This window comes from Phoenix dactylifera, unplaced genomic scaffold (assembly GCF_009389715.1).
Source record: "Phoenix dactylifera cultivar Barhee BC4 unplaced genomic scaffold, palm_55x_up_171113_PBpolish2nd_filt_p 000312F, whole genome shotgun sequence".
NCBI lineage: Eukaryota > Viridiplantae > Streptophyta > Magnoliopsida > Arecales > Arecaceae > Phoenix > Phoenix dactylifera.
Window position 1 is genome coordinate 377,582 of NW_024067783.1, and position 15,493 is coordinate 393,074.

The following is a 15,493-nucleotide window of genomic DNA, read 5'->3' on the forward strand; positions in this document are numbered from 1 at the left end:
CAGTGCGAACACGTGCGTTGTCACCCAGGAGTGTGACTCATATGACGGGGAAACAAAAGATGATGATGACACGTCATGGATGTATCTTTCTTGGGTGGGATTTGGAGTTCCCTAATAGATTTAATGGCGTGAAACGTAATAAGACCGGAAAGGAGAGGGGAGAGATGGGGATGGGGAGGCATTGCGGATGGAGGAGGGATTATATAAAGGGCGAAGAGAGATCGCGGTGGCATAGCGGTGCTTGCTCTGTTTCTCCGCGCCCGTCGCATCAAAGTGGAGAGCGGGAGAGAGAGAGAGAGAGGGGAAAAGAGGGGGAGGAGCTCGTCTTCATCTGATCTTGGGTTTTTGGAATCGGAGAGGGAGAGATGGAGGAAAGGAAGGATGTGGGAATTCTCGCCATGGATTTCTACTTTCCTCCCACTTGCGTCCAGCAGGTGGGATTCCATCGTTCTTTCATTTATGCTGTGTTTCTTTCTGTCAGAATTAGTGTAGATTTTGGCCGGACGTGGATTTCTGTTCGTTTCTGGTTCCCAGGCTAACTTTTTAAGCTATGCAGGCAGATCATTTTATTTTCTTTATAAATATAAAGTTTTAGTTTAATGAATGATAGGTTGCGAATTTTAGTTGGATTTTTATTTTTTGGTAAAAAATCAATATTTTGTTTTTTTTTTCCTTGAAGTGAAATGTAAGGGAGGGATCTTGGAGTGGAAGAGATGAACAAGGACTGAGCATCGTAAGATTTTTTTCTTTTTTTTTTTTGGGAGTCGGAGGGAGGATGAGGCAGTACTGTTTTTGATATGTAATAGGATTGTGGGAAGTGCTTTACTTCGGGTTTTCACTGTTCTCTTTGGAGTTACCGATGGAAGTTTTTGTAGATTTTTTATTTTTTATTTTCTGGTAGTACTTGAATAGTAATGTAAGAGTCAATTCTTGAAGTAGCAAGATGAGCAAAGACAGAAAGAAAAGGTATTTTTTTTTATTTTTGGAGTTTGTATTGCTGATATATATCCTAGTGACATTAAAAGTGGCTTTGCTGCGGTATTGTTATAATAGGATTGTGAGAAATGCTTAAACTTTGGGTTTTCTACTGTTTTCCTGATGGTTAATTGTAAATATTTGCCCCAAAATTAGCCAAATTTTAAATATGAGGGACGGTTTGGAGTAGAGGAAACAGAACACTGATGAGTAGATGGCAGCAAATAGTTTTTTTTTTTTTTTTTTTCATTTTTGATCATGGAATTGATATGATATTGGGGATATGTGTTAAAAGTAGCTTTGTATGTGCCTTTGGTAAGCGTAGTTTTTCTTCAACAATTGTTTTCCCATCATGTGTTTAGATGGACATGTGTAATGGTTATCTGTGTTCACTGCAGGAAGCCTTGGAGGCTTATGATGGGGCTAGTAAGGGAAAGTACACCATTGGCCTTGGGCAAGATTGCATGGCCTTTTGCACAGAACTGGAAGATGTGATATCCATGAGGTAATTATCTCTTAGTCAAAATCTGTTAAACTGATCAGGATGTAATGTTTCATATATAAATGGGACTTAATTTTTTCATTGTGAAATTGCATAAATACCTGGGTGCATATTTTCATCTTTATCCATAGGTGTTTGTATTTCTAATCTGAGCATACAGTATTTATTTTATTTCCTTCGAGATATTAGATTCATTTTTGCAATTGTTCAGCTGTTCACAAGATTTTACATATACATATATATGTATTTCTATATATACTTATATTTGCATATACATATACATGAAAAATGAGTATTTGTAAAATCTCGGATAAAATACTAATCTTCCTTCGTTAATCTTCGTGGATGGATTACATATGACCTTTTCCTCTTTTCCTGTCCATGATTAAAGAGTTAGTGATACATTTTTGCGCTGGAGAGATTTAAATCAAAAGAAAATGGCCTATTTGAGATTTTCAGGTTTCTTTTGTTTGGGAATGAAATGAAAAACCGTATTGTATTTTGCATCTTTTGCCAAACCAGTTCCTATCTCTTCCCTTTCCTATCTCGAATTGACTATCTCACTTATCTGGTCTTATCAAGTTTTCGAATTTTTATTTATCGAATAAATCATGTGTGTGTGTATATCTCTGTATGTATATGTATATGTATATCTGGTTCACAGGAATAACAAAAACGTAGGTGTTTGTGATTTGATGGTATGAAGATGATGAATAACATTGGAGATCTCATTTGTTGAGAAAATACAAATCTATATTTCTGTGGATTGTGCAATCCCAGAATAGACACATCTCAAACTCATCCGCTTCACAGCTTTTCTACCTAAACTTCTCGAGAATATCTATGTTTGAAACATCAGGGGGCTTCATGGATGCCTGATTATTGTATTTTATGTGTTACATACCATGTGGGTGTGATTGACTAAGGAGAGGAAGCAGAGGGAGGGAAAACCAAACATATTGTGGAAGGTGTTCAGCTTTTAGATTGATTCTACTATGCTGAAAATTCCAGGATTGTGGGATCAGAAGCCTTCTCGTATGGTTTGACTTTTACCTTTGCTGCTTCCTTGGCTGAATTCACTCATGTTGGAGATATCACGTGGATGCAGTAATCCAACATTGTTATGTGACCTGATAAAGTGAATGCATTCTATATAGACATGGAAGGTCTAAGCAATCGTTATGTCTATTAGTATTTTGCATGTGCTATGCACGTGTTTAAAAAAAAAATGTAAGGGGAGAGGAGAGTTGGGGAGAGAGCACATTTGAGAGATAGAAGATACCAGTCCTCTGGGGTTTTTTCAAGAGGAGGAAAAAACTGTTTTATTTTTAGGATCATGCATATTTAGTACATGGGTCCTGGTGCCTTGAGCTTCAAGGACTTTTACCATTGAAACACCGCCTACTCAGAAGAAGAGAAGGTAGGTTATAGCTGGGGCTTTGGTTCTACTCTAACGGCTATGGATAAACTAGGGTAAAGAAAAGCAAATAAAGCATGGTAATTAAGTATAAATGCAAAGGCAAAGAAAAGATAATGATAAACAATTGGTGTTTGATTGACCAAAGGTCCTTCTCTCATAGTTACATACTAGTATGTATGCAATACATTTAAATGATCCATTAACCGCCCATTTCTAGTGTCGACACTTATCCATGTCCTATTTCCACTTTTCTTGATAGTTTCAGTGATTGAAGCTTATTGTTTTTCTACTCTACGTTTCGGTAACAATTATGTCTTGTACCATATCACGATCCCCTTGCTAGGTCGATAGGGAAATCCCATAGGTTATATTTGATTGGCCTCAAACTCGACTTGGTTAGTCTTTGCTCAACGGCTATTTAGCCTGTCAAGGTCGATGCTCTCCTCACTCGGCTTGTAAGGCGTCATATACACATCAAACCGCTCCTTTACTACTCAAGCCACTCCTCTACTACGTAGTTTGCTCCTTGAGCAGAACTTAGTAATGTTGGAGCCTTGGCTTCTGAGTACCCTGCTCAAGTACCTAGTTCTAGACCCCCTTTTGTTTGAGAACCGTTTTTTTAACTTTATCTTGGCCTTGTCACATGGCTGTATACAAATTTATCCTCAGGTGTCAGAATGTGGTGAAAATACTATGTTTCCATGGAAAAGCTATACTCAACCATCCATGCAATTGACCTTCTTGTATCTTCCAAGATTCTCATCTATCTCCATTTATTCACTACCTCTCTTGTATTTAATTGGGAATTTATTTCCTCAATAAGGAATATATAACAACATGAATTTATAAATGTGTTGTCATTATGCATAGTCCTATTTATTGCTAGATTAATGCGTCTTATTGATATATCTTTTCTTTTTTCTATTAAGTTACCTATTTTTCCACTAGTAAAAGACAAAACATCCTTTCTACAAAACTCTTTCCATGTGGAACTTATGAGTCACTTGTAGTTACCTACAAGCAGGAGAAAGGGGAAAAAAGAAGAAAGAAAAAGAGGGGAAAGAGAAGGAGATCGTAATTAGGGGGACTAATTTCCTTACATTTTCATTTTAAGTTTAGATTTTTTTGCCTCATGTTATCCTTGCTTCCGGTAAAGTTTAGAAATCAGAAAATCCTTATATCTGTCCCATAAATTTTGAAACATACCATCGCATGATTTTCATCCACATGATATTTTATAAATTGCAGTTCTACTTTCTTTTTAAAAATTTCGTACTTACTACGTGCCTTCTTCAATCTTCCTCATTTTGGCATTTTTTTATCCACATGATATTTTATATATAATAAATTTATTTTTTTTAAAAAAAATCTACTCATTGTGTTTGAATCTCCCTTTTTTTGGGATTATTCCACTCAAATAAAATGGAATAATAAAATTTCTCTGTCTAATACACCATTTTTTCTCCAAATAGATTCATGTTACCTGTACCCTTCATTATCAGCAATAAAGATTTTTTATGAATAATTTGAAAAGTTAACTAATAATTTAGATTTAAGTCAATCACATAATTAAATCTAGATCTATGTCTATTCATGTGAATAAATGAACCTGTTTGTGTCCCTAAATGAATAAATGGTACATAATCAACTACAGAAAATTTTCATTGCATGATTTAACATGAATGCTTCTTCAACAAACTAGCATTTTCATCAACTCAATTTTCCTATATTTGTAGAGTCTATTATATTAAAGGCATTTATTGGCACTCCAAGGGAATACCTGGTTCTGCCTTTGGTTACTTTAGTTCTAGTAATCACAATTTAGTAAAAGCCCATACGTATTTGCTGTTGATTTACCTTGGAATGTGGCCTTTCAGTTGTACTGAGGACCATAAACAATAATTGGTGTTGGATATTCTAGTTGATGCAATTTCACTTTTGAAAAGTTTAATGCTTGTTGACATCTTATTATTCATAACCATAGGATTTACCTCCAACCTGTTGATATCTATTGATAATCTTTTAACTGATCTCCATTCATAGGGTTGGATTTCCTTTTCTAATCTTGTGATTATTTTATGTAATTCATTTGGTGGATGAAAAGCATGTTTGCCACCGTTATTTTAAACATGCATACTGTCCATGTGTTAAGATGGTGCCTTAAGATTCTCTTACTTATTAGGAGTTTTATTCAGCTTGACAGTTGTTACATCTCTCTTGGAGAAGTATCAGATTGATCCAAAACAAATTGGTCGCCTAGAAGTTGGTAGTGAGACGGTGATCGACAAGAGTAAGTCTATTAAGACCTGGTTGATGCAAATATTTGAGGTTTGTTCCATAGCCTTTTGAAAAGTATGTTTCCTTTTTTTTCTTCATGTACCATGTGTGATAAATTCTAGGCTATTAGTTAAGATGCCAGGCTAAGCCTGCTGGTAAATTTTCTTTGTGGATTTACCAGAGTTGTGGGTCCTTATTCTGTCTTAGGCCCTATTTGGGGGAGCTTTTGGAGGGCGAAAAAGCAGTTTTTGGCCCTCCAAAAGTACTTTTGGATGAAAAAGGGTGCTTGGTAAAAATTTTGGAAAGTTGTCTAAGCTTTTTTCAGAAAGCTAAAAACAGCTTTTTGGAAAAAAGCTCCAAAATGGAGCTTCTCCCAAAAAGCTATTTTGAGCTTTGTCGGAAAACTGTTTTTTTTACCAAAATACTCATAACAAAATATAACAATTACATACTTTGTCTCTTTATAAACCTAAAAATCTACTGGAACCCTAACAAAGAACTCTAGCTGTGGATCAGACTTCCTTCCGTGCAAAAAAATGTATTCTTATTTTTTATTATTATTTTGTACTCTTATTATTGTATTATATTATAAATATAATATTATATTACATTATATCATAATACATTAATATGTTATCTTAAATAATTTAATATTATGTTATATTATGAAAAATTAATTTATGCTAATAATTATAATATTTTATATTTTTATTATTGTATTATACTATAAATATAATATTATATTATATTATATCATAATACATTAATATGTTATGTTAAATAATTTATTATTATATTTTATTATGAAAAATTAATGTATGCTAATAATTATAATATTGTGTATCTTTATTATTATATTATATTATACTATAAATATAATATTATATTACATTATATCATAATACATTGATATGCTATGTTAAATAATTTAATATTATATTAAATTATTATGCTATAGTATACGAAGTTATATTACTATATTATAATAATAGTATATTACATTACAGCAATATTATACTATATTATATATTTATATATTAATATATGTTATATTTTATTATGCTTTATTGTATAATACTATGCAATGTCCTTTATGGTAATTTTGTTATACAAAAGTACTTTCTCAGTTTGTTTACCAGATACATGTTAAAGTACCACAACACTTTAGAAATGTAGTTACCAAACAACAAACAGCTTTTTATAAAAACTTTACTTCAGAAAGCTCTACTTCTAACAGCTCTACTTCCAAAAGCTCTACTGCTAATAGCTCTCCCAAACAGGGCTTTAGTTATTGTTTGGGGCTTCAGAGTCACTGAGGGAATGCTTGCCCTATTCTGTAGACCATTGTCTGTTGGCATCTTCCTACCCTCCCCCCTCCCTCCAACAAAATAAAAAGCCAGTTGACACTTTAGCATAAGTCACATTTGTGATAAATATTTTGAGTAAATACCGTCCATAATTAAATTTAATCTATCACATGTAACACATTGCCAATCACACAATTCACTTTTTTCTGTAGCTTTCAGTTTATATCATTTATTTGCATCCATTCAAACAATTACTATTGGCCACTAATATTTTGTGACCAATTCTCATGTAAAAAATCAGGAATATGGCAACACTGATGTTGAAGGTGTTGACTCAACAAATGCTTGTTATGGGGGGACAGCTGCTCTATTTAACTGTGTCAATTGGGTGGAGAGTAGCTCTTGGGATGGGCGATATGGACTTGTTGTTTGTACAGACAGTGCGGTATGATCTTGCAAATGTTCTTTTCTTTCTGGGGACTTTCCAAAGAAAACTAGTGATTCTTGGTTATGTGATGCAGATGTTGTAAAAATGGATGACTATTTGTAATAAACTGCTGGAAGACAATTGTATAGAATAAAAGAAGCTTATGTTCCATATCTTTTCACTTATTATATATTTGACTAGTAAAGATTGCTATATAATTATTCAAGATCCTCATCTCTCCTTGCACATAACATTATGTTTCTTTTGTTAGGTTTATGCAGAAGGGCCAGCTCGGCCTACTGGGGGTGCCGCTGCTATTGCAATGCTGATTGGGCCAAATGCTCCCATTTCTTTTGAAAGTAAATACAGGGGAACTCACATGACTCATGTTTATGATTTTTACAAGCCCAACCTTGCAAGTGAATATCCGGTTTGTTCTCTTACTGTCCTGCTATTGTGTTGTATTTAATCTTGTACTTAGATTGTGCAACTGTTTTTTGGCTTCCCCCTGTTCTATTTCTTACCTTAGGATTCTTATTTGTTGTTCTCTTCCATAACGTTTGCAGTTTGTTCTAACCAACTATAGCTTTTTGGTCTGTAGTTTAGCTATTATTTTTTAGTCCTTGAGAAATACTATACTAATGGCAAATGATTTTTTTACGAAATCAAACTCCCAGGTTGGCACCCCTCTCCAGCAGAGAGGTTCTGAGTTCAACATGGAATAGTGGCAAGGCCACAGTATTTCTCAGAAATGTGAAAAATGCGTGGGATCAGTTAAGTCGCATACCAGCTGTCTTGGAAGCACACTTGGTGCTATGCCACATTATGTCATGTAATTACATGCCACGTAATATGAACACCAAACTCTTAGGCATGATTGACCTTACTCATCTTGTTTTTATAATTCTATTCCAGAGTCAAGATGGGCATGACACTCACATGATAACACATACAAATGATACAATATTGTCCGACAAAGCAAATTCCCATAATCTAGATCATTCATATATGTGTACATGATTATGTATCTGTACATATTCAATATAAACTAGAACCATGCAAGTATCCTAGTGTTTCTATATGACATGGAAACATGGTAAAAACATGTGTTCATTGATGCAGGCATGTGTGCACCGAATCATAGCAGCCATTGAATTAATTTTCCGTTAATCTATGAGCTCATTTTGTATATCTGCTTAAATCTAGTACAATAATTTAGTCTTCTAGACTTCTATGGTTTTTCCCTTCTTGATCATTACTGTTTTACACATTTGTTTGGTTACTTCTAGGGAATATGTGTGGTCAAGAAGAATGTCAAATGATCTATTTTTATTTTTGTTGTCATTTTTATTTTCTTACTGATGATTACTTGTTTATACATTTTTTTTTCATTTCAAGGACTATTTTTGGTCATGAAAGCTACCTTTTTCATATTTTTTATTTCCATCCAATAGAGTCATGTTGGCTGGCATTAGGATTATATATTAACTCAACGTTTTAACCTTTAAGATTATTCTGTTTGGCCCGTACTCTCCTTACCTTCTTCTCTGAAAAATAAGAAAAAAAGGCTATGTTCAAAGTTTTTGCTCCTTGATTGGTCTTTTTTCTTTGCAATGTCAAATTGCTTCTTGCTTTACTGTTTAGTAATGTATTGTACTCTACCTGTTGTTATACATAACTTATCTCGTTTAGAAAAGGAATAATGGGAAGCATGGTATGCTGAACCGACCGGAATCGGTCGGTTCAGCCCGTACCGAACCGGTCGGTTCCGTCTGTACTGAACCAGAGCCTACAACCCTTGAAATCGGTTCTGAACCCATCTGGGTCGACACTAATCGGTTCCAACTCTGTACCCACCGGTACGGGTTAAATATTAAATTTGCCGCACGTTGTGGCCTTTTTGACCACAACGTACAGCCTTTCTCCGTGGCCGACTATGCGTGGCCACGTGCTGTCTTTCTTTCCGCCACAGCACCACGCTGCTGTGGCCGAAAGTGGCACAGGTCACGCGTTTTTCCGACAACACATGGCTGTCCAAGATGCTTGAGTTTGCCCCCCCCCCCCCCCCCCCCCAAAAAAAAAAAAAAAAAGAGATGCCGGGGCCGAAACCCGGCCAAACCGGTATGGTACCGGTACCGGTGCCCACTGGTACGTCAGTATGGTCGATATGGTGGACATGGGAAGTTTAACTAATGCTTCCATCTTAAAATTTCATATGCATGAGTTATTGAAATGAGCTTCCACATATGGGTTATTTTGAACAAGAAGATGCATGAAGTATACAGTACCAAAAAAATTTGTTTCTTGATGGCCTTTTTACAATGGAGACATCATAGATATTCATGACTTGATCCAGTAAAATGTAAATGAGGTAAGACAGTTGTGGTTTGAGGTGACTTTAGCTTTGTGATGATAAAAGTGCACAAAGCGTTTGTTAAGATAATTATTTCCCTGAAATTCAATTATGAACATGAAATAACATGAATAAGAGAGACATTCCCATGTCTATTCAAACATTTAGATGTCTATTCTGATCTGTTTTCCTTGCTGTTTGCCCAAAACCTCTTGTCTGTCATACTGAGATTTCAGACTAACATTAAGCTGCACGTGTTCTACTAAGACTCAGATTTTTGTGCTAAGCTCTGAGATGAGAACTGCCATCCCTAGATATGCAAATGTCATAATGGTTCCACATTTGAACCTTTTGCAAGTTATACATGATCATCAAATCCATATTTGCATGTTTTTATTAATGTGGATTTTTCGATCCCATAGCAAAGTCCTGCACATGCAGTGCTCTGGAAGTAGAAGAAGTTGTTTTAATTATCATCGCATCTGTTATTTTAACTGTTATACAATGTCTATTGCTATTCATGTTATTTATTGAAGGATCTGAATCGGAAGGTACCATCCTTATAGTCTATGAAGGCTCTACTTTGTCAATATTAGAGCAATAGAGCTTCTATTTATACCTAGTGCAACATCTCTATAGGTCGTTGATGGAAAGTTATCACAGACATGCTACCTCATGGCGCTTGATTCGTGTTACAAACGTTTTTGTAGCAAGTAAGTCACAATAGATTCGGACATGGCTGCTTTTGGTACCTTCACTCTGCACCCACATCTGAAATTCCAACATCTTCATGTCATTAGGTATGAAAAGTTTGAGGGAAAGCAATTTTCAATTTTCGATGCAGACTCTTTTGTTTTCCATTCTCCATATAACAAGGTATGGGAATGATACGGCATTTTCCTGTGAATTCAATATCTATTCCCTTCAAGCAAAGCTCTTCAGGATAATGTTTGTTAACCTCTACTTTACTGTTGTTGCAGCTCGTGCAGAAGAGTTTTGCTCGGCTCTACTATAATGATTTCTTGCGCAATCCAAGGTTTTACGTTCTTATGACTGGTGGTCCTTTTAATTTTTAGCTAAATGCTTAATAGAAAATTGATTTCTGTGACCATAATGACATTAGTTTCTGTATGTTGAAATATAAAGCTTCCGATCATTTACTTAATCTGCTGTTTATTGTATGATTCACCAAAATGTCAGAATCTTGCTTACCAAAGAAAAAAAAGTCAGAATCTTCACATATCCATGTGGTAGCCACATGTTATTAATATTTTCAATTGCAGTGCTTAAATTTATGACTTTAGAGTTGTTATTGATTGATGTCTTGCATGTTAAAACAGCTCGGTATGAAAAATAAAATTCATAAAGTAATTTCAAGAAAGTAAAAAGAAAGGAAAATAACTGCAACACGAGGTCTGCTGTTCAATCTTAATCCCATGATAATGCTAAACTGGCATACAAAATGGTCCTTCATGATACTCAGAGAAATAATTTGCCTAGTCATCTATGGTTTGTCAGATATATAAATAACGCATTATCACATACATGGAAAGGTCGTTGCATCATCCATTTCGTTAGTTGTCATCTGTTATGACTGGCTCTGAAAAAGTTTAATGTAGTGTTGCTTAAAGGGCTTAAGTCTTCATCTTTTGTTGATGTTGGTTGATATCCAATGGTCCTTGTGAAAATCCAACCTGAACCAGATCTGATGTTGTGTAATGTCTGTGGTCAACTTGAGTCTTTGGAGCCGTCTCTATGAGTCAAGGATGTAGCTTGGTGCATCAATTAGTTAAGATTAGGAAATGAAGTTTGGTGGTTTGCGCGATTTTCTAACTTTCTTGAATTGCTCTGTCAGTTGAAATGAAAATGTTCTCCACCTTTTCAAAAATTTTGTTCCCCATGTAAAAAATTGGAATTAAACACAAGCTAGGAAGATTGATACAAAAGGATGAAATTGTTCTCTATTTCTGCAGAAAATTTCTGAATGCTTAAACTCTTCAAAAATGTTGTTTCAATTTGTACTTGCTGGGGATTTTGTTGCTTGGTTCCAAGAACTGTCTGATCTAGAAGCTGCATTTTGACCTTCTGTTTTCTTTACAGAAGGTGAACTATGTTCAAATTGTTTGCTTTTTTATGTTATCATCGCCTTTCTAGATTCTTGTTCTACCTTTCTAATGTATTCTTTCCAAATCCTTAATCAGTTTTCATCTGTTATTATTTTCCTTAGCTCTGTTGAGAAGGATGCAAGGGAAAAGTTGGAGCCTTTTTCAACCTTGACTGGTGATGAAAGCTATCAGAGTCGTGAGCTTGAAAAGGTAACTTTTCATGTTACTATTGTTTTAATACATATCTGGTAATTAGTTTCTACGTGCTGATTGTTTACTTGGGTAACAATGGTCAGACTTCTCAGCAAGTTGCAAAGCACTTATATGACGAAAAGGTTCAGCCATCTACTTTGCTACCAAAACAGCTTGGGAACATGTACACTGCGTCTATTTATGCTGCATTTGCATCTGTACTTCATAACAAGCATAGTACTCTGGTGATTTTTCTATCTTTCATGCATACTGTTTATTTGTTCACTGGGATTTATTGGCCTTCCCTAATTCAATGTTACTTGTTATATTCAGGGAGGTCAACGGATTGTGATGTTCTCATATGGTAGTGGCCTATCTTCCACAATGTTCTCCCTCAAACTTCATGATGGTCAGCATCCCTTCAGCCTGTCGAACATTGCTACTGTGTTGAATGTATCAGAGAAACTGGAAGCAAGACATGTGGTATGTCCCTTATTCTGTAATCTTGTACAATCTCTTTTCTGCTAGCTTATCGTGTTCTATTGAACTATGCTTACTATATGTTTCTCTTTGTTATGTTCCAATTATACATTTTTTTCTTAGTTTTAATGTGTATGCTTTGTGAACATTTTGAACGACAGATGTCATCTGCAGGTCAATATCATGTTGTTTATTTGAACTTTACATCTGTGTTTGTAATACCTGAATCTATTAATATATAATGAGAAGGGCTTTGATGCTGGTCTCATGCCTCTGGCCCCAAAACCGGAAGCTGTGCCGCCACTTAAAAAGATCACCACAAGTAACCCCAATCCTGCCTGGGCCCTACCAGATCGCATTGGAGGAAAAAAAGAAAAGAAAATTGTAAACCCCCTCCTCTTCTTTCAAGGCTCCACACACACAAACATGCATAAAATATGCATCTGGACTCGTACATGTATAATGGCAGGAATCAACATGCTATAGATGTATGATTATAACTATCAGTGATGCAGACCTCTGACATGGATGCTGTTGCTTTTGTAGTAGCAATGCATGATTCTTTTCGGTATCTCGACAAAAAATGTAAGAAAAATTAATCATCTTTTACAAAAAGTTGTCTTATATGTTCTCTGCTCGGTCGAATCTTGCTGTGTTTCCAATTGGGTTCTAAACATAATATTGTAAGAAGTTTAAGAATGCTAGTCTATACAGAATAACGAAAATGAATTTAGGTTTCTAGGATTGTTTTTTTGTCCATTTGTGGTCAATGGTTGAAGTATGCTTCACATGAACACACTTAGATTAATAAAGTCAGTGTGGTATAACATGGCAAGTATCATTGGTATGTAAACACTCAAACTTTTGCCAACCATTCATGAAGCGTATGGATCAATTTTTAGGTCTATCCACCGTATAGAGAAACCTGGTTAATGATCTAGGTAAAAATATAGATTGGAGGCCAAAGTATATATGGGCCCAACATGTATTTCTTTTTCTTTTGGTGCTAAAATTTCTTATAGCTCTTTTCAGAAGCAAGATGTCATTTTCATAAATATCTAGAAAATTCAAGGACACTCGGTCTTTTCTATTAAAGAAACAAAAGGATATTGAGTCTTTGGATTTCCTAAGAGTGGAAGTGCTTCAAAAGGTGAATTCACCTACCATTTAGAAGGAAATTATCTCTGGGTTTACCTTCCTTGTAGAAGGAAACCCTCTCCTTAAGTAACTTTACTTCTTATAAATACAACTCTTGTTACTGTTGCATATAATTGTAGCGCTTCCCTGCGGACTAAATCCTTGGGTGCTATCTTAAGTAGAAGTGACCCAAAAAAACCCAACTTCAGTTCCTTTCAATGGAGGACCTAATAATAATTGCCTTTCAGGGACTTCTTGGTTCGTCATGAATTATTTCATTTCAACTTATGAAAGTAGAAGTGAGGTATTCTTATTATGTTATGCATGCTCTCCTTGCTTCATGAGTATTCTTCCTTTCTTTCCCTTCCCCATTTTTTAGCTTACCTTCAACAAATACAGCCATTATGTGCTGGACCATTCCGACTGGATTAACTATAGATTAACCAAATCTGTCATCTGATTTGCATGATTACATTCTTATAGCTGTTTCCAAGCTGTTTAAGGATTCTTTCCTTTCCTCATAAACTGGGGTTTTTCTGTACTTTGACTGTGAGTAATACCTTGTAATAAATGGATTTAATGCTCGTGTTGCTCTGCTGATCTCAATAATTGAGTTCTATGTTGTCCTCCAGTGAGATTGATGCCCATTTTAAGCACTTTATTTTTTGTAAGTAACAAAGTTTCGGGCCAGAGGTCTTTGTTTATATATTCTCTTGAAGTGGGAACACTACAGTAGTTTATAATAATATCTGATTGCTTAGTAACCCATACAAGCTTGCATTTTGGAGAATATATCCTTCAGTAGAATCAGATGGTAATAATATGTGGAGTTAGCTGGTGGGAGTTTTTCTATGATTTGACAGATCGAACTAATTGGTGCCAGCCTTCCATGAATAACAGGCTTGGTTGCACCACGTTGAAGATCCCGATGCTTGATTTGTGCTTCCCCTCTCACAAGCTTATTTGCATACTCTTGTCCACCTATTACTTATTAGTTTGTTCCTAAAAACCAGAATAATAAAGGACTTGAGTCTGATTATGAAAAAGAGAGATATAAGAACTTTGACTACTATATTTACTGAAACTACTGCAGGTGCAAATAATATTGCTTAGAGAAAAAAATAGAATCCTGTGCATGCATGTTCACATAGAAATGTTGACAATAATCATCTTTCTACAAATGTGATGCCCTTGTTAGTAATCTTTAGGTGATGGCCTAAATTGAAGTAATTGTTGTACCTCGAAAAAAATCTCTGTATATTAGTGGAGGCTACTAGCACCTCTCTCTTGCTTGCTCGCGAACTTGCACACGGAAAGTAGTAATGGTTGTTTTGCCCGTGACTGTGTCTGGATGTGTGACTAACCCATCAGCTCGACCATTTCTTTTCCCTTCTGCTGTTGCCTGGGAACCAGAACAGAACCCTTGTTTATTTTGTTGGATAATTTTCTTTATTTATATTAAGTGGTGCACATTTATATTTCTTGTAGACGTTAATTTTTTTTTCTTTTATTTCCTGTTCAGGTTCTGCCTGAAAAGTTTGTGGAAACATTGAAGTTAATGGAGCACCGATATGGAGCCAAGGATTTTGTGACAGGCAAAGAGACAAGCTTATTGTCTCCCGGAACATTCTACCTCACAAAGGTTGATTCTATGTATCGGAGGCACTACGCCAAGAAGGTTGCTGAGGGCATTACAAATGGGAATGCTGTCAAGTGCCATAATAGGTCACTGGCCAATGGCTACTGATGTTATGCCACCTCAATTCCAGGAGGAATCGCTGTTTAATGCATGGTGTTATTGTTGTCCCCTTTCTTTCTATATGTCGAACCCATGGGCTTATTAGAAGCTGGTGTTTATTCTGTTGTTGTCAATGAATCCAGTTTCTAAGCTTACCTATAATTTCTTTGGGATTCCCCTGTTTTTCTTGCACTTCTGTTTGATCTCTGTGCCTACATTGCTATTGAGTTGCGATTTGCTCCTGAAGGCTTAGTTTTCAGAGTCTACGTGCCCTACTGCTGCTCTTTTAGGAAGTTTGGAGGTTTTGCATGGTTGATCACCCAATGCTCTATTCGACTATGGAAATTGCAGTGTAGTTACTTGGACTCAATTGGACTTTGCTGTTTAGTTGGCTATAACAATTGCAATTTAGTGTGCAGGTTCTTGTCAACTTCAGAATGCCTGTAAATTGCACCATGCGGGGTCAACTGGATCCTCCCCACCTTGCTGTTGAGCTTTAGTTCGACTTCATGGGCCATCTGTGTATTATGTAATGACACAGATTGAGCAGGTTTACTGCAATATGACAGAGCTGATGGAA

General features: G+C 35.6%; 1 protein-coding gene across 1 annotated transcript; it reads left to right on the forward strand.

The window, feature by feature from the left end:
• The first annotated feature begins 225 nt into the window (after positions 1 to 225).
• On the forward strand, positions 226 to 15,105 carry LOC103697677 (hydroxymethylglutaryl-CoA synthase-like). Its single transcript, XM_008779581.4, has 12 exons — positions 226 to 434; positions 1,374 to 1,480; positions 5,093 to 5,225; positions 6,783 to 6,926; positions 7,180 to 7,338; positions 9,901 to 9,974; positions 10,062 to 10,137; positions 10,242 to 10,297; positions 11,489 to 11,576; positions 11,663 to 11,803; positions 11,892 to 12,041; positions 14,698 to 15,105. The coding sequence occupies exons 1-12, from the start codon at positions 366 to 368 to the stop codon at positions 14,920 to 14,922; spliced, it is 1,422 nt and encodes a 473-aa protein (XP_008777803.1). The 5' UTR covers positions 226 to 365; the 3' UTR covers positions 14,923 to 15,105.
• Positions 15,106 to 15,493: the final 388 nt, after the last annotated feature.